The sequence below is a fragment of the Tamandua tetradactyla genome, chromosome 23 (assembly GCF_023851605.1).
Source record: "Tamandua tetradactyla isolate mTamTet1 chromosome 23, mTamTet1.pri, whole genome shotgun sequence".
NCBI classification, from domain to species: Eukaryota; Metazoa; Chordata; class Mammalia; order Pilosa; family Myrmecophagidae; genus Tamandua; species Tamandua tetradactyla.
Window position 1 is genome coordinate 56554064 of NC_135349.1, and position 24515 is coordinate 56578578.

General features: G+C 60.6%; 1 protein-coding gene across 3 annotated transcripts in view; it reads left to right on the plus strand.

The window, feature by feature from the left end:
- LOC143667726 (lipase maturation factor 1-like) overlaps positions 1-24515 on the plus strand; it is a 117090-nt gene that overhangs the window by 77613 nt on the left and 14962 nt on the right. For 2 of the 3 annotated variants that reach the window (XM_077142279.1, XM_077142278.1), the window contains exons 5-8: positions 9981-10164; positions 10612-10765; positions 11057-11240; positions 11509-11621. In XM_077142279.1, the coding sequence (XP_076998394.1) occupies positions 9981-10164; positions 10612-10765; positions 11057-11240; positions 11509-11621 (635 nt within the window). Of the gene's footprint in view, positions 1-9980; positions 10165-10611; positions 10766-11056; positions 11241-11508; positions 11622-19594; positions 19915-24515 lie in introns of those variants that run through there. The other variant, XM_077142277.1, reaches the window with a different exon arrangement.

Sequence of the window (24515 nt, forward strand, 5' to 3'; positions counted from 1 at the left end):
CACGTAAGAAGTAAGGGCTGCATTGCAGGTGTAAAGGGTGGCCGTGCTGGCGCGCGCCGCACCCCCCACCTGCACTGCCCATCCGGACCCCGTCCTGCAGCCGCCGTCCCTTCCACGTGGAGCAGCCGCTTCGCCTGTCGCAGGGCTGGTCTGCGGTGACAGGTTTCAGCCTCTGTATCTGGGGTGGCCTTGTCTCTCCTTCATCTGTAGAAAACGTACTGCCACTCACAGAGCCCGTGTCAGGCGGTCTTTATTCTCTTTGTGCCTTTAACCTGCTGTCCCGCTGCCCTCTGGCCCCGTGGCTTCAGGTCTTACTGGGGGTCTCTGTGCTGAGGAGCTGCCCGCCCCTCCCCGCTTTTAGCGCTCTCTCCTCGGCTTCAGGTCTTAGCACGCTGTGCTCCTTTGGTGGCTCTCAGAGTCCCTCCTGCTTGGCGTTTGTTGTGCTTCTTGGATGTTTATATTCAGCTTTCACCAGATTTAGGAACTATGGGGCCATTCTTTCTCCAAGTCCTTTGTCTCCTTCTGCGACTCCCGTAATGTGGACGGTGGCAGCCCGTGGGGACCCGCAGCCTCCGCGGCTCTGACCATCATCTCTTCTGCTGCCCCAGAGGCTGTCGGACCCTCTAGGAAGCTCTAGGAAATCCCTGTGCTTTCCGTCCCCAGAACTGGAGTAAGTTCAGCTTTATAATTTCTCTCTCTGCTGAAATTCTCATTTTTTCATACCTAGTTTTCCTCATTTCCTTTAGACCTTGCCCTGCTTCCCTTTCCTTTGTCCTGTCTAAGGAGCTGCCCCAAGAGCTCTGGCCGGCACCGCCACGGCCTCTGCTGGGGCCTCTGCCAAGTTCTTTACCCCTGGACTGGACCGTACTTTCCCGCCTCTTTGCATGTTTTTATTTTTTATGAGAACAGGGCTTTCTGAATACTATGTTAAAGCTGCTCTGGAAATGTAGTTCTCCTGCTCCTCAGGAACTTCTGATTTTTCCTTTTTGAGAGCTGGAGCTATATATATTTTACTTTTCCAAACCTTTTTTTTTTTGCATGGATAGGCACGGGGAATTGAGCGTGGTCTCCAGCATGGCAGGCGAGAACTCTGCCACTGGCCACCATGGCCTGCCCCCAAACTATTTTTGCGGAGAAAATTCCTTGATTTTATCATTTGGTCACTGAAGTTCCTGTTTCATTATCTCTGTGATCACCCAGTGAGCTGACATAAATTTTGCAAATTAATGAAAATTTAAAATACAAAACATGAAAAAAATTTAAGAAAAGCAAACAAATAAATATAAATGGAACAGGTGCTCTGCCTCTTTATGTCTCCCAGCAACTGCTGGTGGGAAGGAGCCAAGGCTGGTGCCTGCAGTGCCCCCTCCCCACCTCCAGGACAGCCTCCCTTTGCAGGCCCAACTTCTGGTGGGTGAAGTTTTCTCTGCCTGTCCTGGCATCAGCCAGGAGCAAGATAGAACTTCCCACTCTGCCATTTTGTGCCAACCCGACCCTTGTCATTGTGTGTGTGTCCATGAGAGGGAGGGAGAGAAGGGAGAGGGGAGAAGGGGGAAGAGAAAGGGGGAGAGAGAAGACAGAAGAGATGACGGAAGAGAGAAAGGGGGAGAGAAAAGGGAGAGAGAAAGAGAAAGAGGAAAGAGAGAAGGGGGAGAGAGGGTGGGGAGTCTGCAGTGTGCGCCTGGCGACCCCTGCCCACCCTCGGAGTGCTGAGCCGTCCCTCCTGCTGGGGGTGGGCAGTGAGGCCCCCATCCCATGGAGCCACGAGGCAGAGGGACAGAGGGGCCAGCCTTAGGCCAGAGAGCTGCCTCGGGAGGCACCCGAGAAACCGGCCTGGGTATAACAGGAGCAGCTGGCATCGGCTGAGCTGGGGCCCAGGGAACTAGGGCCCGTGACTGAGACGAAGGGTGGAGGGGCCGGGAGGAAACGGTGCCAGACCCAGGCCTGCCCATGCTGCCCCTGCCCCCTTGATGTGGCCGCCTGCCCGGGTGTGCCCCAGCCTGGAGTGCAGATGTAGGAACGCGGGGGGATGAGCGCACCTGGAGGAGGAGACGCCACTCAGTCTAGGGGGTCGCCCCTTCCCCACCGGGGTTGGATGGTGGACCCTCTGCTCCCAGGGCCAACTTCATGGGCCGCTCTAGGAGGTGTCCAGCCAAGGTGCGAGCGCCTGCCAGTGCCAGCTGCCCGCAGGGGAGCACACAGTCCTGGATCCCACAGTGGGAAGCCTGGAGGGTGCGGGGAGCGGGGCCTGGTTTCCCGTTCGTGCCTGGTGGGGTGTCCCTGTTTGCACCTTGCTCCACCCAGGCTCGGCTTGCACAGCTGTCCCGGGAGGGGCTCGCGGGCCGTGGGTCCCCTGGGCCTGGCTCCCTCGCCCAGTGCGCGGCGGGATGGCACCTCAGGGCCTCTGCGGGAAGGCCCTGCCCGCGCGGTGGCTTTACGCTCGGCCCTTCCGGGCTGTGTCGAGCTTGTTAGGGGAGCGTGACCTTTACATAAGCCCTTTGGCCTTCTAACTCACGCCTTCCCTTTCCATGAAATCAATCACTGGTCACTGGGCGCAGTCTGGGGGCCGAGTGTGGGGTGCAGTGTGGGTGTGGGGCACGGTGTGGGGCCCCCCAAGCAGGCTTCTCTGGCAGTGGGGGGCAGTTTCAGGACAGCCTGGAGCGGGCGCAGGTCATGGCTGTGTCTGCGATGCTGAGGCCACTTTCCTGAGTCCCAAGGGCCCGGCACAGTCGCACAGGGCGGCCCAGCCTGATTTCAAGTCATCAAGGAGACGCCTCGCCCCAGCTGCACTTGGGGGTCCCCAGGACCACTGCCTGGTTCAAGGAAGCGTGGGAGGACGAGCGCTCAGAACAGCCGGTCGGCCTCCCCTCCAGCAGAAGGCAGGGTCAAGTCTCCCGAACAGTGCGCACGGGGTGGGGGCCCAGGTGTCTCGGCTCCCCGGGAAGCATCACACAGGCCAGCGGGCCCAGCGCGGTACCTGGGGCCTGCCCGGGGTGGTCGCGTCGGCCGCGCAGCCAGGGCCCCGTCCTGAGGCCTTGTCCAGACGTGCGGCTCAGAGGGTCCTGGGAGGCGCCTGCCCCCGAGCCCTGCCCTGGACCCGGCCCTGGGACTTGGGCCCCAGCCGCTCCCGGGCCTCCGTCTGTCAGTCCCTGAACGCCCTGCGAGGGGCTCTGGGTGACGGCGCCACTCCTTTGCACCGGAGACGGGGCATCAGACCCGCGCCGCAGGGAGAGGCTGCCTTTGCCCTGCCCCTCCTCTCACCCCAGGTTCCCCAAAAAGGGCAGTCGGAGAGGCCGGAGCCGACGGCCGGGATTGCCTGGGCGCCAGCCGCCCTGTGCGAGGGGCTCGTGCCCAGGAGGGCGCAAGGGTGCCCCCGTCCTCCCTCTGTCAGCCCTGAAGGCACCAGGCGCCTTGACACCTCCTGAAAGGTGACAAATGAGACCATCGGCCTGAGGGGACCCCAGGTCTCCACTACCTGGGGGGCCGCCCTCCCCTGCTTACAATAGGGACCTCCCTGCAGCCCTCGATGCCCACACCCTAGCCCTGAAGGCCTTGACGGCCCCTGGCGCCCTGCTGGCCACTCCGGGGGCTGTAACAGGGTCAACCTGGGGCTCCAGCAGCAGCCTCCAGAGGAGTCAGAGATGCTTGGGGCCTGGACCAGACTATGGGACGGGCGGCAGCCCCGGGCCCTGCTGTAGAAGGGGCGGGACTGCAGGAGACGCAGCCATGGCTCAGGGCGGGGCTGGCGCTTGGTCTGCAGCCGACACTCTCACCCCCGACGTGGCATGTGCAGGTCTCCCTCAGAGCGCAGTAGGAGAGCAGGGCCAGTCTGGGAAAGCTGCCCTGGGTGCCGGGCCTGGGCCTCTGGGCTCGAGGCTACCTGTGAGCCGTGGTGCTCTCTGCCGCAGCAGTCAGAGCCCCAGGGTGACTGGAGGCCCACCCCTTCCTTCTGCCCTGTTCTATCAGCCCAAGCATCTGCGCCGTCTCCTGGGTCCCGAGATCCCTCAGCCTCGAGCTCCTCTTCCTCCGCGTGCTTGGGGCTCCCTCTGCCCGGCCTCAGCAACCAGGGAGATGGCGGCTGCGGGGTCTCTGCAGACCACCGAGCTCTGCCGGGTGGTGGTGAGCAGGGGTGAGGCAGGCCAGGGCGGTGGTCCCAGAGGAGGGGGGCTACAGTCCCCGCCGAGCCCTAGAGGGACAGGCCCTTGGGGAGAAGTCCAGTTCTCTCCCTGGGAGCACAGCCAGAAGGTGGAAATAAGCCGGGGGCTGCAGTGGGACAGTGGTCTGTGTGTCCCCTGGGTGGAATGGCCAGCCCCTCCCAGGTCTCTGCTGTGCAGTCTACATGGCACCCCCAGCACTCCCGGACTTGGGGCGAAAAGGGACTGTTTCCCCTCAGCAGTGCTCTAATGAGCCCAGAAGGCTGGGGCGGCCCTGCTGCCGGGGGGCCAGCACGGTGGAGGCGCCGATGGCCGAGGTGCAGCAGGGCCTCCGAGGAGGGGCTTCTGGCTCCAGGCTTCCCCGGGAGCCTTGCCTTTGTTCGCCGGGGCTTCTGCGTAACAGTTTGTTTGTCTGGAGCAAGGTCTCAGCCACCAGGCACACGCGCGTGCATGTGTGCTCGTGGCTCGCACATTGCGTGTTCACACGTCCGCCTGTTGCACAGTCAGTGCTCACGGCGCCCTTACTGTTGAGGCCCTGCAGGGTGACACTGCCTGTGCCAGCCCGTCCTGGAGACGCGTGTCCTCCTCGCAGCCGACATAATACTTTTGTGTTTTTGTGGCCCCACGGAGAGGACGTGTGCGAGGAGGGCTGCGGGAGGTGTGAGTCAGAGCCCTCGGCCACGAGCTCGGCGTCCATGCAGCAGGATGCACACTCACCAAGCCGCCTGCAACAGACACACAGAACTGCGGTGGGGGGGCGGCAAGGGCTACCCTCCCCGAGGGCACGGCCCAGCATTCGCTCACCCACCGTTCCTGGACATGAGGTGACCGCTGTCACAGGTGGAGCAGCGGCGTGACTAGCCCCTGCTGTGGACGGGCGAGATGGTGTGGGGTTGCCTGGGAGCCATGCCCAGCAGGGCGCAGGCCAGGTGGCTGCTCGGGGGCAGCGCTGGGAGCACCCCGGGGACTCCCTTTGCAGGTTTCTGCCCCCCGCCTGTGAAATTGTGGCGCAGTAATAGTTAACACGTGTGGTGCACATCCCGCTTGAATTCTAACCACAGCCCCAGAGTTTTGCGGGACGGTTCCCCCAGCACCATGAGGGGAGCTGAGGCTGCAGGGCCGCAGCGGCAGCTCAGGCCACTGGTCATGGGGCCCACCAGGACTGCTGCCGGCTTTCCTGCCCACCCCTCAAGTCGCCTCGGACACCGCTGGTGAAATAAAGCAGCCCAGGTGCCCTGCACAGCATCCACGGCCAACCCACTGGCTAAGGTTAGGTCCATGTGCCAAAAGAGGGACCACCGGGGCCCTGCAGCCTCACCTGTCGGGACCACCAGGCCCCCCCGCCACAGCCTCACCTGTCGGGACCACCAGCCCCCCCCCGCCGCAGCCTCACCTGTCGGAACCACCAGGCCCCCCACAGCCTCACCTGTCGGGACCACCAGCCCCCCCCCTGCAGCCTCACCTGTCGGGACCACCAGGCCCCCCACAGCCTCACCTGTCGGGACCACCGGGCCCCTCCCCCCGCAGCCTCACCTGTTGGGACCACCAGGCCCCCCACAGCCTCACCTGTCGGGACCACCGGGCCCCCCGCAGCCTCACCTGTTGGAACAGTGTCCCGGTGACAGCACAGCCACTGCCCCGGCCCCATCCATGAGGCCCCCTCAGCACCTGGGCTGCCCCCTAGAGAAGCCCATGTCCCTGGAGGGACATGGTGGGCTCAGGACCAGGGACCAGAGGGCAGGATGACCACAGGCTGTGAGGACCCTGGCCAGACAGACGGAAGTCGAGGGAGACTCAGGGCTGGACGGTTTCTGCAACAGCAAAGAATACAGAATCATTAATTCTGTTTTCCAAATTAGTCCAGCGAGAGCCGTGAAGCCACAGTGCCTCACATCACACTTCATAAACTCCTGTCGAAACCCATAAAACTGGTGGGTGAGCAGCTCCCCCTCCTGCCAGGTCCTCATGGGACGTCCACCGTTTCATAAGCTCAAAATTCCTCCCCCGTCACCAGGAGTGAGACAGCTTTAAGGACAATGAAGAAATAAAGGCGCTGTGGCACTCGGCCTCCGTCTGGGAGACAGAGGTGAGCACTGAGCCTGCTCCTGGCCTTGGGCTTGACCACTGGCCGGGCGCCTGCACTGCCACCGGCCCCTGAGGGTCAGCCCGGGCAACCTTGGGCCTGAGAGCGAGGTGCCAGCTCCTCGGAGCCCCTCGGGTCCCCTCCAGCCACGTGCGCCCTGACCAACCCCAGGGGCATCCCCTGGCCCTGCAGCCAGGCCGCCCCCACAGGCACACCCAGGCTTAGGGACCTGTGGCCTTCCTCTGACTTCTACAGGCTTCTTCGAAGGCCCACGTCTAGCTTTTAAGTCCGCAGCTTTGTTGTAGCCACAGGTGAGTCCGGCGGTGCCCTCTTCTCCTATTTCTGAAATAGCTGCCTGAGGCCGGGACCATTTATTCTTTGGAGACTCACCGGGACATGCCTGTGAGGTCGTGGGGGACACAGAGCTTCGGGGGGGAGCACCCGACACCCTTTCCATCGGTTCAACAGCCATCACTTTGTTGGGGTCCCTCTTCTCCCACCAATTTGGGCATTTCATATTTTTTCCAGAAATGTAACGGTTTGGCTAGGTGTGCAGTTAGCACTGGACTTTCTCAAACTGCTTTTATCATCACTGTTCCATGGGGATTTTACTTTTTTCATGGTGCTTTTTGCCTGTTTGCTGCTTGCTTCGTTTTTTTCTTGAAGTCATTCCAGAAGGTTCTCTCTTTCCCTTGGTTTTGGAGGCCCTGCTCCGGCCTCATGCATCTTTCAGACTCTCGGGCCATCCTTGTTCCCTGTCTCGCCGCGCCCCGTTCCCGTCTGTTTTCTCCTCATTTCGTTTCTGGGAGGTGGGGAGGGGCATCCGGGCCTCTGGCCCCACTCCCCAGTCATGAATTCCCTCCTCCTGGCGTGGTGAGGCGGCCCAGTTCCTTCTGGGCTGTTTGGGTGCTGCCCCTCGGGAGCGTGCCGTGCCCTCCCTTCCCACATCCCTGCTCCCCACTGCTCCAGGCCCCCGGGCTGGGGCCTCATGGCTGCTCCAAGGCCAAGTCCCCTCTCCCCTGCCCGGGAGCCCTCCTCCCCGCCCACACCCGTCCTTCACACCCCTCCCTTCCCGAAGCCTCGGGGGGCCCAACTGAGGGGACCCCTCAGCTGCCCTGCTGTCCATTAACCCATCGAGCTGCGTCAGCTATTAAGATGTTTACATCCACAGCTGAAAGGTCACAAGGAGAAAAGAAGACAAAACTTCGTTCGGATGGCTCAGACCTAAACCATAGCTAAAACTGTAATACTTTACATCTTCGTAACCACGTAGTAGGCAAAGATTTCTTAGACAAGACACAAGAAACACTAGTTGTAAAATTTCAAAATAAATTAGACTTCATAAAAAGTTAAAACTTTAACTCTTTGATAAAGAAAATGAAAAGAAAAGCCACCAGCTGGGGGAAAATAATCACTATAAATATAGAGAGATATATCTGACAAAAGACTTGTATCCAAAATATAAAAAGAACTCTTACAGCTCAGTCATAAGAAAACAGCCCAGTTTTTTTTTGTTTTTTTTGTTGTTGTTGTTTATTTTTTTTGAATGGTGAAAGACTTGAGCAGACACTTTACCAAAGAAGATCCACGAATGGCCAGTAAGCCCTGAAATGACCGTCAGCATCGTCGGTCCACGGGAAATGCGGGGGGCCCCGAGGAGAGGGCACTGCCCGGCCCTGGGAGGGCTGAGAGCAGAAGCACTGGCACTCTGGGTGCTGGCCAGGCCGGGGGCAACTGGGAGTCTGGGGCTCTGGGCTGGCATGGCCAGGTCGCATGGAGCTAGTGCCCGTCGGTGCCTCGCCTGCTGCACCGCGAAAACTGGACACAGCAGTCCCAGGTGGGCACGGGCCGTGCATGGGCCTTTTGGCAATACCAAGTCTTCTAACCCATGAACAGGGGTTGTGCTTACTTTTTTATATTTTCTTTAACTTCTTTACTTTTTTTTAGCAATGTTTTGTGTTTCCCAGTATATAAACCTTTCACCTTCTTAGTTAAATGTATAGTAGATGATTCTCTTGGAGGCTGTTGTAAATGGAATTGTGTCTTTAATTTCTTTTCCAGTTGCTGGTGTATAGAAGCACTGCTGATTTCCCTATGTTGACCTTGTACCCTGAAACTTTGCTGAATTCGCTCTAGTGGTTTTTCTCTAGATTCTTTGGGATCTTCTAAATGTAGGGTCACGTCATCTAAGAGTCGAGGTGGTCGTTTCGTCCTCCCCACTCTGGGTGCCTTTGGTCCCTTCTCTGCCTCAGGGCCCTGGCGGGCATCGCAGCAGAGTCGCATGGCATGGCAGCTGGCAGCCTGGTCTGTCTCCCGCCCGGGGGAGGCTTGCGGTCCTGTGTGGGGCCCATGAACAGGGGTTGTGCTTACTTTTTTATATTTTCTTTAACTTCTTTACTTTTTTAAAGGCTGCGGGCTTTCCCCAGAGGAGGGGCCCTTCCTCCCCTCCTTTGCGGAGTGTGCCATCGTGGCGGGGTGTGTGGGCACTTGGGAAGCGCTGTTGGGGGCCCTCCTCTCAGCCTCTGCTCTGGCCATTGGGCAGGTCACGTCCTTCTGCCCCTGGGTAGATTGGGGGCGCCCACTTTGCCGGTCACAGTGTCCCCGGGTCCGCCTGCCGCTGCCACCATGGCGCTGAGGGTTCCTGCTGCGCTGCTCCCTCTGCGGAGTCCCAGGGGGCAGCTCCCGCCAAGGGCCGATGCGCTGCAGGGTCTGTGGAAACTCTCCCTGGCAGGGGAAGGACGCGGCAGCAAGGAGAGGCCTGGCCTTAGAGGCGGTGCCAGGGCCCAAATGCACAGGTGTGTCAGGCCCCGCACGGGCCCCACTGCCACAGTCGAGCCCCCCATGACCCCCTCGAGTGGCACCTGCACTGCCTGTGGGGCCTGAGGCGGGGCAGGTGGGGCTGGGGACCCCACTCCTCCACGCTCCCTGCACCTCCTGGCACAGAGTCAGCTGGCCCTCAGGCCACGGCCCTGGTTTGTCCCTGAACCGCAATCGCGGCCTGGTATGGCCACTTATTCTTGGGGGGCCTGCTGGGCCATCCTCGGTTGCCCACCGCCCTGTTGATGGGGGGCGGGGTCCTGCGCACCCACCATGGCCCCCCCCATGTGGCTCCCCACCCACCTCCAGACTTCATGCTGAGCCCTAGGCTCCCGGGAGCGCCCCGAGTGCCCTGGCCAGCACCTTCACCTTCAGTGCAGTCTGTGCACCTGCCCTCAGAGAAGTGCCCCCATGGGTCGGGCAGCCACCCTCCCCTGGACATGGCCGGGCAGGGCTGAGATGGCAGAGGCTGCTGAGCTCGGTGGAGGCACTTGGTCCCCCAAGGTGTGTGGTCAGGTGGAGCCTGGATGCCCGGGAGTTGCAGGGTCCCCCTGGCCTCCCAACATGTGATTCTCACTGGGGTCCAAGAACCCCGTCCCTGGTTCCTCTGCTCAGCCTCAGAGGTGGTCCTCATCGTCAGCTGCTCCTCTCCACCCTAGGTGATCCTCTTCGTCAGCTGCTCCCTCCCCCAGATGATCCTCTTTGTCAGCTGCTCCTCTCCACCCTAGGTAATCCTCATTGTCAGCTGCTCCCTCCCCAGGTGATCCTCTTTGTCAGCTGCTCCTCCCCACTGTAGGTAATCCTCATCGTCAGCTGCTCCCTCGCCCAGGTGATCTTGTGGTCAGCTGTTTCCTCCCCAGATGATCCTCATCGTCAGCTGCTCCCTCCCCAGGGAGTTCTCATTGTCTGCTCCTCCCCATCCCCAGGTGATCCTCATCATCAGCGGGAACCTGAGCTTCCTGAACTGGCTAACCATTGTGCCCAGCATCGCCTGCTTTGATGATGCTGCCTTGGGGTTCTTGTTCCCCTCCGGACCTGGCAGCCTTAAGGATCGAGTCCTGAAGATGCAGAAAGAGGAAGCCCGGGGGGTCCAGCCCGTGCAGAGATTTGGTGGGTGAACCCTGAGGGGCGGGCCCAGGCTCAGCCCACAGCTCTGAGGCCTCCGAGAGTGCAGAGCCCAGGCCCACGGCACCAGCCCTCCCTCCCCAGGCTCTGAGGGGACTCGGGGGCGGGAGGCAGCACCTGGCTTTCCTGCAGGGTGGGGAGGCCCAGCGTGCCCAGCACTCCTTAGAAGTGGAGGTGGGCAACCTCAGAAGGTGCTGCTTGGCTCAGGGTGGCGGGGTGGGTGCCCTTTTGGGAGTTTGCAGCCCACACTGCCAACTGGCACCCCTGGGCTTCCATCAACCCAAGGGGCCAGGACAGAGGGTGGGTCTCCCGGCAGGCGGCCCAGGGCCCTGTGGTTGGGAGGCCCTGAGGATGCTCCCAGCGCAGGCGGAGCCTCGTCCCTCTGCCCCACTGAGCCCCTCTCGTCGTCCCTCCCCCCACCCTCCAACATAGGCTGTGTGGTGCGGCGGGTTGCCAACCTCTCGCTGGGCGTCCTCGTCACCTACCTCAGTGTCCCCGTGGTCCTCAACCTGCTGAGTTCCAAGCAAGTCATGAACACCTCATTCAACTCCCTCAGAATCGTCAACACCTACGGGGCCTTTGGAAGGTACCAGGACCCAGGGGGGCTCCCCCAGCCATGGCCTCGAGCCCAGGGGGCTGTGTCCTCACAGCCGGTTCCCACGTGGCCCTCCGAGGCCCCAAGAACCCCAAGGAAAACACGGCCCTCCCCAGCCTCCCGGAGCACCCTTGGTGTGGACAGGGGCTGCGGGCTCCTCCCGGAGCACCCTTGGTGTGGACAGGGGCTGCGGGCTCCGCCCTCCTCGCAGCCCGCTGCGGGTGCCTGGTCTGGGGGCTGCCTGCCGCACCCCACCTGGACCTGACCCCGCCTCCCCCACAGCATCACCAAGGAGAGGACTGAGGTCATTCTCCAGGGCACCACCAGCCCCAACGCCAGTGCCCCCGACGCAGTGTGGGAGGAGTACGAGTTCAGGTGCAAGCCAGGAGCCCTGGACAGGCGGCCCTGCCTCATCTCACCCTACCACTACCGCCTGGACTGGCTCATGTGGTTCGCAGCCTTCCAGGTACTGCCTGGCCCCGGCTTCCCAGGTTCTGTCCACGGCCTGTGCAGCCCTCTCCTTCCCTCGTGCCCGGAGAGCTTCATGGTGCTGGACACCTGTGCAGGCCCAGGTGATGCACAGGTGCCAGTCCTGAAGGCACAAGGGGTTGGTCCAGGTGACACTCAGGTGCCGGTCCAGGTAATGCCCAGGTGTCAGCCAGGTGATGCACAGGTGAAGGCCCAGGTGTCCCCGCACCCCGTTGCAGCCTGAGCACCTGTCCTCTCCTCTGTAGACCTACGAGCAGCACGAGTGGATCATCCACCTGGCGGGCAGGCTTCTGGCCAACGACGCTGAGACTCTGTCCCTGCTCGCACTCAACCCATTTGAGGGCAGGGCGCCCCCCAGGTAAGACTGGCCTCTGCCGCAGCACCTCCCCTCCAAGCCATCTAGCCAAGAGGCAGCCCCCAGGGGCTCTCCCCAGACCCAGCATCCGCCCCGGGGCCGGGACAAGGAGGCTCACAGGATGGACGAGGGGCTGAGGGCCGGGGAAGCACAGGTGGAGCCCACTGTCCCAGAAACCTCTTGAGCATGGAGGCCAGGGCACAGCACACCTTCCTAACGGGCATCCGAAGCGGAGTTATTTTCGCTCCCTGCTAGCTTGCGGCCTGGGAAGGGCTGCTCCTGAAGCCACGCAGCTTTAGGCTCCGAGTCAGCGTGTGCAAGGGCATCAGGGTCATGCTGACCGCAGGCGCTGGCGTTGAGGGGCCGCGTCACAGCCGGGTCCTGGAGGCGGTGGACGGGTCCCTGCACTGTCCAGGTCACTGACCATGGAGCCTCTCAGGCCCCACCTGTGGGACAGAGGAGACCCTTCCCGCGACAGCGTGGTCTGCGCGCTCTCCCACCTGGCCTCGCCCTCCAGCTCCTGCAGCCACCTGCAGGGGCCGCAGGCTACACACACCTCGGTCACTCTGCTTCGTCCCTGGGGGCCACTGCAGCCCTGGGGGGGGGGTCACTGCAGCCTTGGGGGGGTCACTGCAGCCCTGGGGGGGTCACTGCAGCCCTGGGGGAATACCACAGCCCTGGGGGAATACCACAGCCCTGAGGGGATCACCACAGCCCTAGGGGGGGTCACTGCTGCCCTGTGTGGGCACTGCTGCCCTGAGGGGATCACTGTTCTCCCCTGAGGGGTCCCTGCTGTCCTGGGGGTCAGTGCATCCCCCAGGGGTGGGTGCTGCAGTCCCCAGTACTGGTTCCCAGTCTGAGTCCAGGTGCATGAGTGTGTGCTGGGTGAGGCCTGCACCCTGTGGGAGCCCCCAGAACCCCCAGAACCAGAGCCCAGCAGCAGTGGCTGAGGGTTTGGGAGGGCAGCGGCTTTGATGTGCAGTGTCATGCCACAAGTCCTCGCCTCAAGGGGTGCCACAGCCTGCGGGTGCCCTACCCAGTGTAGCACTAGCCCCTCAGAACTGCCCCGTCTCAGGAGGGCACTCGCTGGCTCTGTCCCCTGCCGGCCATGCTAGGCAGCAAGGCTGAGGATGAGTCGTGAGGCAGAGGTCCCCTGGGGGGGCCCTACTAGTGCTGGGGGGCAGTCAGGGGAGACAAGACCTCAGCCTTGGCAGCCCATCTTGAGGGTCTTGCTGTCACATGCCACCCCATCAGCCCTGGACATGAGGGAGACGAGCCCCTGGTCCAGACACAGACCATCAGATAACCCGCAGGCCCCGCCCCTAAATATGTGGCCATGGCTGCCGGGCAAGCCGAAGTCATTGATAAGAGACCTCATGTTTCCGCCTGTCCCTCCAGCCACTCTGTCACCACCAAATCAGATGGGGGACGTGGCCCTGTTTTCCTCCAGAAGCACTGAGCAAGAGCCAAGCAGCTGCCCTCCCTGGGGGTGGCAGCAGCTGTCGGGGCCAGGTGAGCCCTAGAGTAGCCAGCGGGGGGGCGCAGTGTAAGGTGCAAGGGACTGGGGCACACCAGGGCAGCCAGCAGGCAGGGGTCCGCAGGGGGCGGCACAGCTGCTGCCAGTGTCTGGCATGCAAGGCTGCAGAGCCCCTTCCCCAGCAATCCCCATGCCCCTCTGCCTGACTGCGCCTGGGGACATGCCACTGGTCCTGGGTTCCCCCCAGCCTGCGGCCCTCAGCGGCACTGCCCAGATGAATGCGGGGGCAGGGAGAGCTCCATGCTCTTGGGAGCCAAGGGACAGGCGGGAGAAAGGCTGAAGCCGCAGGGGCCGAGGCATCTTCTCGGCCCTTGAGGGATGCCAAAATCTTGCCTGAAAAGGCCCTGAGGTTGTGAGAATTGAGTTGTGAAAATCAGTGCATCTTTTGTGGGCAGCAGTGATGAAGCAGCACGGGGGAACATTTTAAAACAGATGAAATACTCTGAAGGGCCCCGCCGCGCACCCTTGGGCTGTGACGTGGTGGCTGCTTGGCGGCTGGATGAGGCCTCGTGGTCAGGGCCCCACCGGGCTCTGCCTGGATGCCGTGGCTTTCAGAGGACGGCCTGGGTGCACTCCCTCTTCCTCCACTAAGCACAACCGCAGTCCTGGACTCTGACAGCTGGGAAGTGGGGAGAAGCAAGCAGACCAGGAGAGACCCAGGACCAAGAAACGGCACGGTGGTGAGTGCCTGTGTTTTCTTTTTGCCTCGTATTTTCTGGTCTCAGAGCTGAAGAAGGCAGCAGCTTGGAAACCCCAGTGGACACAGATGAAAACCCCGACCACAGCCTCCGTTCTCCAGCCAAAGGGCCAGGACAGAAAGCTTGTGTTCCTGCAGACACCGAGAAAGCCCTGTGGCCCCCAGCCCACCCACGCAAGCAGCAGCGCCCAGCATGGTGGCAGAGAAGGCCGAATGGGAAGCCGGAACTCTGTCCCTGTCGGGGAGACTCTGTCAGAAACATGGAGCCCCACCCTTCTTGGGCGCCAGCGCAGGCCACGTGGGAAACCCGGCCTCTACGCCCACCTGGCAGTAAAGAGGCAGGGCCCCTTCTTAGAAGCTAAGCCAAGTCTACATGAGACCCAGAATCTCAAATACAACACCCAGAATGCCCAGGTTTCAGCTGAAAATCTCTCCGGACCCCAATAACCAGGAAAATCCCAGACTGGATGGGAACAGGCAAATGCCAGGATGATGGCGAGGTTGGGTTTCTGTGAAGACTGCAGAGCCATAGAAGGGCTTCAGCTAGCAGTTATGAACATTCTTGAAACAACTGAAAAATAGAGAATCTCAGCCAAGAAATAGAAGTTTGTATAACTTGGAGTGGAGGGCAAAAAGGAAACAGCCAGTGAGCTTGAAGATAGAACAGTGGGAATCACCCAATGTGAAGAGAGAGAGAATAGACTGAGAAAAACGAGCACAGCTCCCTCTGAGACCTTCGTAACGAGAGCTGACATTCACGTCGTCAGAGTCCGGGAAGGGAAGGAGAAAGGGCACAAGGCTGGAAAAGTCCTTAAAGAAACAGGACTGAAAGCTTCCCAAATTTGGCAAAAGACACAAACCTAGAGTAAAGAAGCTGAGTGAACTCCCAACAGGAAAACTCCGAAGAAATCCAGATTAACACATATCAATGTCAAACTTCCAAAAAGGAAAGAAACATGAAAGTTGTGAGGCAGAAACACCAACTCATCCACAGGGGAAAACCATTAGAATGATAGCAGATTTTTCAGCACAGTCCTCAGAGGCCAGAGATCTGTGGCACAATTCTCAGGTGCTGAATGAAGAGAGATGCCAATCCAGAATCCTTTATCCAGTGAAAATAGCCTTAATGATGAAGGGGAAATCAAGACATTGTTGGCCTAAAAGAATGGCTATAGCAAGTTCTCTAAGCATGAACCTTGGAGCCTCAGGATAGAAAAAAGCAAAACTGTAGGTAAATACAATAGACTTTCCTTCTCCTCTTGAGTTTTCAAAACGTAGACAGTTGAGGCAAAAGGTATAGCACTATCTGAAGTGGTTCTGAATTTACGTAGAGGAAATATTTAAGAGAGTTTGCAGAGGGCAAAGGGTTGTAAAGGGAGGTGCAGTCTTGACACATCACTCAGACTGGTAAAAGGACACCACCACTGACAGCGATAAGCTATGTATGTACAAAGTACTCCTAGGACAACCACTAAAACATCTATACAAAAGATGCACTCCAACCACAACGCAATTATTTTTCTTTCTTTTCTTTTTATTGTTCATTTAACCCACAGGGAAGATAGGGAAGTGGAAAGCAAGGTGAACAAATAGTACAGAAAACAAAAAATAAAATGGTATACTTAAGCCCTAACACATCAGTAATTACACTAAATGTAAATGGACTGAATGTACCAAAGACAGAAATTGGTGGAGAGCATTTAGAAAATGTGGACGAATTCTATGCTGCCTACAAGAAGCTCCCTTCAGATACAACAATATAAGCAGGTTAAAATAAAAGGAAGGAAAAGATGTATCATACAAACTTTGATCAAAAGGAAGCAGAAGTCAAGTGAAATTATTGCCCTCCCTTCTACAAGGGACATGACGTCCGGGGTAAAAGTCTCCCTGACTGTGTGGGCAGTGATTCCCAGGAATGAGCCTGGCCCCGGCACCATGGAATCAACAATGCCATCCTGACCAAAAGGGAGAAAAGAAGTGTAACAAATAAGGTATCAGTGGCTAAGAGAGTTCAAATAGAGTGGCGAGTGTGCTCACTCTTACGCAAGCTTCAGTTAGACTACCTAACATAGCTTGCCAAACCCCAACCAAAACCATCCCAGCCAGTCCTAAGGCAATATAAAGGTTCTACAAAGGTTCCCTGCATGCACCAGAGTAACCTTCCACAAACCTACAACCTTCAGAAGAGTCCCTGGACCAGGTAAGTCCTGAAACCCAGAGAGCCCAGTCTCTCCAGAACATCAGCTAGTTCCAGCCCTCTATTCCATGTTACCGACTGCCCCTTCCAGCACGAAACATTTAGCGTTTTTTGCGTGTGATTTCTTCTGTGCCCTTGATGATTTTCTGTCCAGTTGTTCTAGACGGAACAACACTTACAGAAAACACCCCGGCAACAGCAGGAAATGCAGGCCACGCACCCTGGGCCATGAACAAACCTCAGCAAGTGTAAAATAACCGGAATCACACTGAGTCTCTGACCCTGCCACGGCAGAAATACACTAGAAAATAGTAAGAGGGAAGTCTCCAAATATTTGAAAACGAAACCACACATGTCTAAATAGCCCATGAATCCGAGAGTGAGTCTCCAGGAAAATCAGAAATGTACACTGAACTGAACGAAAATGAAAACACAACCTATCTAAATTTGTGGAGTGTGGCCGACACAGTACTGAGAGGGAAACTTACGTCACTAACTACTTCTATTAGAAAGAGCAACGTGGTCAAATCAAAGATTTAGTTCCAATCTCAAGAACCTAGAAAGAGAGGATAAAAATAAACCCAAAGCAAGCAGCAGGAAGCAAATAATAAAAATAAGAGCAGGAATCAGTGAAATAAGAGAACAAAAATAGAAAAAAAAATCAATGAAACAAAGAACTTGTTCTTTGAAAAAATATATATCTCTACTAAAAATGACCAAAAAAAATAGAAAGACACAAGTTACCAATATCAGAAACAGAAAGGGGGATTTTACGATGGACCTGTGGACGTCACAAAGACAATCAGGTAATGCTGTGAACAACTCTGTGCACATAAATTTGACAATTTAGACAAAATAGATGAACTCTCTGAAAATCACAACTACCACCGCTCACCTAAAAGTTGAGTTGAAAAAGATAATTTGAATAGATCTACGACTACTGATTGAATTCATCATTTAAAACTCCCAAGAAAGAAATCTCCAGACCCAAATTCTACCTAATGTTTAAAGAAGAATTAACACCAATTCTATACAGTGTCTTCTAGAAAATAGAAGAGAGGGTAAAACTTCTCAATCCATCTTATGAAGCTAGCGTTACTTGATACCAAAACCACAGAGAAGACAGTGCAAAATAGAAAATTGCAAACCAATGTCCACCTTGAATATAGCGGCAGTATCCTTTATGGACAGAATTAAGCAATACTTAAAGAGAATTATACACCATTACCAAGTGGAATTTGTCCCAGGAATTCAAAGCTGGTTCAATATTTGAAAATCACTCAATGAAATACATCGTATTACTAGGCTAACAAAGAAAGACCATATGATCATAACTGATTGATACAGAACAAGCTTTGACAAAATTCAACACCTGTTCATCATGGGGGCAAAAAATCTCTTAGAAAAGTGGGAATAGAAAGGAACTTCCTCAGCTCCGTGATGAGCGTCTGTAAAAGCTCACAGCTGACAACTGCTGAAGGACTAACTGCTTTCCCCAAAGACTGAGAGCAGGAAAGGCTGTCTGCTCTCAGCGCTGGGTCCGGTGCACTGCTGGGAGCTGCAGCCAAGGCAGCCCGGCGAGAACGGGAAACCAAAGGCCGACCCATCATCAAGGAAGAGACGAATCTGCTTGCAGGTGGCATGATCGTCCACACAGAAAAGCCCAAAGAAGCCACGGAAATCTCCCAAAACTACTTAAGTGCGTTCAGCAAGGTTGCTGGATACAAGGTAAACATATAAAAGTCACTTCTATTTCTACGTGAATGAACACACAGACACCCAAATTAAAAATATGATACCGTTCACAGCCACTCAATAAAATGAAATAGTGTACATCTAACCGAGCGTGCCCAGGAGGGTTTGGTCAAGTGGAGACCGCCTGTGTTCGTGGATGGAAGACTGGACATAAGAGAGATGCCGGTTCCCCAAGCTGAGAGAAGGGCTCAGCGAAGCTCCATCAAAATCTCAGCAATTTGTGTAGATGTAGGCACGTCATCCAAAAACGTATATGGGGAGGCAAAGGCATTAGAAGAGCTAAAAGAATTTTGGAAAGGAAGAAAAGTAAGGGGTCCCATCTGCTCCACCGAGTCCTCTTGTACGGCGATCAGGGCCGGGGGCTGGACACACCGAGAACAGGCGGGGCCCAGAGTTAACCCTGCAGAGGTGCCTCCCGGTTCCCGACCAAGATGCCAGGCCGCCAGGGAAGGAAAGCGGGGCCTGCAGCTGATGCACCCCGCGCGGCCGCTCCCTGTGAGGGCCCCTCCTGGTGTGCGGGGCCGGGAGACGCATTGTGGAGCCAGCTGGGGGGCCTTGAGGATTGGTCTTTCTCCCTAGCTCATCTGCAGTGGCAGAGGAGGTGCCCTGACCGGCCTGCCCAGGGGGCCTGTGTACACGTCTCCTCGTGGGGCCTGTGGGGACGCGTCGTGCCCCCCACCCCCAGGGCCCTCGCAGGAGCAGGAACGAGGGGCTCCATGGTGGCTGTGGGGGAGATGCCAGCCCCGCCCAGGCGCCCACCCCGGCCCGCCATGCTCAGCCGAAGGTTCCGGCGCTTTCTCCAGACTGCGTCAGTGCCCAGTGCCCTAATTCTCCCCTCGGTCAGGGCCCCTTCCCCACCCCCTGCCCTGGCGGAGCTGTATCTGTGGGTACAGCCATCGGGGTGTCCTCAGGCCCTCTGGTAGGGACGCAGCTGTCCCTGGCTGTGCCGGCGGTGCACACTCCACGGCACGTGTCTCAGACCCGGCGCCTGGGAGAGGCCTCGGTCCCCAGGGGTCTTGGAGCGGGCAGCGTGGCTGGGGGTGGGGGTTTTGCCTCAGAGCCCCCCGGAGGCGAGCAGGCTCCAGTCTGCGACCGCGGTTCCACCACCAGCCCCCAACCTGGTGTCCAAGCTTCTGTGCCCATGTCCCTCACTGCTTGGCCACCCCCCCACCATGGCCCCTGTGACTCGTGGGGCAGTGTCCCCCAGGAGCATCATCGCCCACGCGCTGCCTCCGTCCCTCCGCCCCTGGGGCTCGCAGCCCCCCGCCTGCCCCACGTGCACCCTTGGTCCTTCCCTGGTGTGTCCCCGGGCACTCAGCCGTGAGCCTTCCACCTGTCACCTTGCCCTGCAGTGTCCCCAGCCCCACCTGCGGCTGGCCCCACCTGCCCACCTGGGCAGCCACAGCCCCCCGGGGGTGCCCACACCCCTCATCCCCTCTGTCCACCCAGGTGTGTGGGTGACAACCCTGGCTGTTGCTCGCACAAGGGTCAGCTCATGGCTGGGGCTCCAGGACCTGTGTCAGCCCGGCAGGGGCCCAGTGGGGACAAGCAGTCTCACAGGTGTGCCCAGGTGAGGGGCCACAGGTGGGAGCACTGCCCCCCACAGCCCTTGGCTGCCTGGTGTTGTCCCACAGGTGGAGCCAGGAGCCCCGAACTCAGGTCTCCCCTCACCCCAAGCCTTGGCCCAGCACAGGGAGGTGAAGGAGCCTGGGGGAGGCTGGGGGTCCTCAGGGGTCCGGGCGGGGCGGGAGGAGGCGGGAGGAGGCTGACCGGTGCCCTGTCCCCTGCAGGTGGGTCCGTGGCGAGCACTACAAGTACAAATTCAGCCGCCCCGGGGGCAGGCACGCGGCCGAGGGCCGGTGGTGGATCCGGAAGAGGCTGGGGCCCTACTTCCCACCAGTCAGCCTCGTGGGGCTGCATGATTACTTCAGGGCCCGCGAGTGGCCGATCCCGGAGCCTGCCCAGGGCTGACCCAGGAGCCCGGAGGAGCCTGCCCGGCCCTTGGCCGGTTCCAATAAAGCTGCCCGAATAGCAGGAGCCTGACCGCGGCCTGGCGGGGAGCGTGGCTGTGTCCTCCACACTGGCCTCAGCCTCCTGCACCCCAACCCGAGCCCCTCTCCCCAACTTTGTCCTGGGGTCTCAGGGATGGAAGGGGGGCCCCTCACGCCCCGAAAGCTGGCCCCTGCTCCGTGCACCCCCACGTGCTGTCAGCCAGGTCGCTGCCCCCTCCCCCCAGAAGGTTCCAGAAAGGCCCTGAGGCCTCTGTTCACGCAGCTGCCGTACAGGCGCCTGCCCAGCCCGATGGTCCCTGCTGGTGTTCCCAGGGGCGGGCAGACCCCCCGCCCTCCCAATCTCCGCACCGCACCCCGGCCTGGCTCCCCCCATGTCACCCCAGCCCAGGGTCAGGCCCCCGCGGAGCCGCCCCCCACTCCAGGCCGAGCGGCGGCTGAGACTGATGATGGCAAATCAACCTGGGGTTCCCACGTTTGGGGTGCTTCTTAGGCTAGGCTGGGCGAGCCGCGGGACACATAGCGGGAGCGGGACGAAGCAGGAACTGGCCGCAGAAGGTCCCTGTGGGGGGAACAGCATCTTTGGGCCTGGCTGGAGGCTGCGGGCGAGGCCCCGGGATGGGGGGGGTGGGATCGAGGGGGCTGCGGGCGGGCCCCCTGGGCGGGTAGCAGACCCTAGGCGTCAGGCTATGGGAGGAGGGCGGGGGCCAGGTTTGCCCAGGCCAGTCCATGCCACAGCCCCGCAGCTGCCCAGGCTGGGCCACCCGTGCGGAGAGCCTGGCGGGGACAACGCAGTGATTCAGGCCAGGGCCGGGCCTGGGGGCACAGATGGGGTGTGCAGGGCACCCCGCCCGACCACAGGACGGGGCCAGCCCAGGTGCAAACAGGGCCGCGTCCAGCTCGGGAAACAGGGCGTCCTGTGTCTGCGCGGACAGACGGGGCTCAGACAGGAGAGCCCGGAGCCAGCAAGTCTGCAGCCGCCGCCCTGGCCACTTGCCCCTCCTTCCCTGGCGGGGTGGGGGTGTCCGGCACCCTGCTGGGGGGTCCCCTCTTTCCTGGGGGGCTGTCACAGAAGCCCCATCTGTGGGCGAGGACAAGCACTCGACCGTGCCCTCTTCCGCCATCCCACGCAGGCTGCGCCTGCCACGGAGGGGCTGCAGGGGGCTCCGTCCACGGCCCCTGCCCCAACCTCTGTCCAAATTTCCCCACCCTGTGCACTGGGGTCCCACCCCCAAGGCCCCCGGGGCTCAGCACTTCCTGGGCTGTGGGCTCCCCTTTGGGCCTCAGCCCAGCCTTGCACCCCATTCTCCCATGGGCCCCCCCAGACGCGGCAGGGCCTGGAGCCTGCAGAAAGTGCCGTGGGGACACTGCGAGCCCGTTTGGAGGCGCAGACCCCTCCTGCCGGGGGCGCCCACACCCAGGCCCGCCTGGGGAGGGAAGAAAGGGTCTAATGAAAGCAGGTAGAGCTTCCAAAGCAGCGGCTTCCAGGAGCTGGAAGGACCAGGTTCAGCCATCAGAGGATTTTTAGTGGCAGTAAAATTGGGGTCCATAAAACTCACCATCAGCCATTTTCAAGCCTGTTGGCGTGTTGTGCGTGCACGCTGTCCACCCCTAGTCCCCCAGCATTTCTGTCGCCCCACAGGAGCCCCACACCCACCGGCAGTTGCTCCCCCAGGGTGACCGCAAGCCCGCCGGGGGGCTGGATGCTTTGCGGGGGGGGGCGCATGGGGCGCCTGCAGGACAGGTCTGCGCCTCTGCACCCCGCAGGGCCGCCCCGTGGGACGCGGCTCGGGGGATTCCCCGTGGAACGGCCTCATGGGAGCCGGGCGCACACGTGTTCCTCTTCAGGGGCAGACGACACCGCAGTGTGGGGGGGAGGGGGAGAGGCTTCGGGGTCACCGCGGCCCCTGCCGTGTGTCAGGAGGGGTGTAGGAAGGTGACGGGCAAGGTTCTCGAAGCCATGCTTCTACTGTGCCCGCTGGGTGCGGGGGGGGGGGGGGGGCCTGGGGCTTGTGACGTCACCACTGCAAACCGGACCCACCCGAGAAGGGCTGGGGTGTCCACACCCCAGGGTGGTGGCAGGGGGAGCGGGAGGGCCCAGGGAGGTAGGGAGCGGGGCTGCGGCTGAGCTCCCAGAGCTACAGACACGGGGCCCGACCCAGACCCCCTCATCCCAGGCAAGGCCAAGGACCCCAAGTCTCTCCCGCCACTCCAGCCTAATGGGGACGTGAGCCTCTCACGGACCCAGCAGAGGAGGTGGGGAACTTTCCAGGACCTGGGACTTTTTCCCACGCCTCTCGTCTTTTCACTGTGTCCTGACGAGCTCATAGTTGCATGTGTGTGCACACGTGTTCACTGATGTCAGCTTGGTTTAACAGCTGCCCTGAGCATTGAAGCCCCAGGGCCCTGGACGGGACAGGGCAGGGCTGAGGGCAGCCGAGCCTGGGCTATTCCCTTGGCCTCCCTCCGGACCCCGCAGACCCTCTCCCTCAGGCCTGCAGCCGTGCCCCTGTGCTGCTGCAGGGAAGCCCCAGGGGACCCAAGCATGCTTCTCCCCACCCTGCCCTCTGCTCACCTGGGGGCTGCAGTGTCCCCCGGGGCCTGCCCCTGTCCTCACCCAGTCGTGGGCACCCAGAGGCACTCGCTCGGGTCCCTGCCCCTTGGCGTGTGTGCCCCTGCAGGCGGGTGCAACTGTGCCCCCCACCTCCAGGCGCCCCTGTTCTGGGTGACCGCCATGCTCACAGCCACCGGGAAGGCCCCGGCTCAGCGGGCCGGGGACTTGGATCGAAACTTCCGAGGGGCCGAGGGCAGTGCCCAGCTATGCGCAGCCAAGCCTGTACCAACGTCCCTCCTTCCCCAGCCCCAAGCCGTCTCCTTGACCCGCCCCAGTGCCGGGCGCGGCTCCCGGGCAGCTTTCTGTAACCCGGCTGGCGAGGCCTGGGGCTCGGCAGGTGGCCGGGGTGCAGGACACAGCCCGCCTGGGTGCCCTGCCCAGTCCGGGGCCGGACTTCCTCCTGCCCAGACCCTGGTGCACGGGAGCACGGGAGCAGAAGCCGCCTGCCCTCCTCTCGGGACCTGCCACCACTCCGAGCGAGGGCTGGGGACACGTCACGCGCAGCAGGCTCTCGGAGCCCTCGGCTGGCCAAGAGCGTCCAGTCATTTAAAGACACTGAAATGATATTCTGGCTTCTGCCGAGGCTCTCGAGCCAGTTCCGAGGAAAGCCCTGTGGGTCCAGGTCGGCCTGGAGTCCCTGCAGTCCCCCGCGCTGGGGCCGGAGCAGGGCAGCCAGGCGCAAGAGCAGCGTGGATCCCCACAGGGGCTGAGGGCGCGGACAGCGGCCGGCGGCGACCCCTCCAGCCGGGCCCCGCCCCAGGCTTGCTCTGGCCCTTCCCCATTGTCTGCTGCGGAAAACTCCGGATTCTGCTTCCCCTCCTGGATTCCAGGACCCGCCGGCTCCGCCTCTGGGCTCTGCGGGGGCTGGAGGAGCCCGTCCAGGAAGTCCAGGCGTTTTGTCCCTTATTCTCGTTTCTTCTCTCCCCCGCCGGATGGCAGGTGCAGTTTTCATCTCCAGGTGCGCAGACTTGCGGCTCGGCCTGGTTTCTCTCAGGCCTTCAGGTGTTCGCCCCTCCCAGGGGCTGTGACCCCCTTAGGCCTCGACGCGGGGTGCCTCCGCGGGCACCCTAGCAGCGAGGAGCCTGGCCTGGGCCCCTCCTGGGCTGGCTTCCCTGCCCCCAACCTGTGCCACAGAGCCACTTCCCCAGCCCCAGCCCTTTGTCCTTTCTCTACCCATCATGAGACACGGTAGCATCCAAGCCTTCCAGGGTGACCGGTGATACTCGAGGGTCCCTGTGCCTTGGGCCTCTGCCGGGTTTGGAGACCTCGGCCCCAGGTCGGTGGGAATGCTGTCCTTTTCTGGACAAGCGGCCTCATGGCAGATGTCACCCAGCAAGGATTAAATGGAGGGGCCGGCTGTGGGGTCCTCACGCTGGCAGGGCAGCAGGGGGTTTCCCTGTCCCTAACAGTCCAGGGAAGATCCCCGCGGCAATGCCCTGCTGGGAGGCCGGGGATGGACATGGCCGTGGATGCCCCGGGCCACCCTGCTCCACCATCCAAGCCAGACCCACATGGCATGCGTGTCCACCTGGGGCTCAGGCCGCGCATCCCCAGGCCCAGAGCAGAGGAGCACAGGCGCGAGGCAGGGGCCTCCACACAGCACCACGATGCCACCACTCTTGGGTCTGCACCTGTGCCATGTGGACCACGTGCCCGGCCCCCAGCCCCCACGGCCCTTCTCCCCTGGCACTGCCAGCCCATGAAGCAGACAGCTCGGGCCCTGAGCCCCCACTCCCCCAGCCCCGATTCCCAGCAGACCTGCTCCCCACCGCCCCAGCTTCTGCATCTTGGGGGGCCTCCCTGCCCATGCAGGCCATGCACTGGGGTCCATGCAGCGGCGCCAGCATCCTAGTGCCTTTGCCCCCGGCCACCACACTGGTCCCAGTCCTTGGAAAGGGTGTGGCTCCCTGGTTGTGCAGCCGCACCCCACTTGCTGTGGCCCTCCCCGGCCGCTGGCCCCAGGTCTGGTGGTCAAGGGGCCGCACGGGCAGCGCCCAATTCTGCCCGTGGCACGTCCCAGCCTTGCCGAGAGTGGGGAGTAGATGGGGCAGGCACCTTCCTCGGCGTGCTCAGGGGAAGGGACTCACG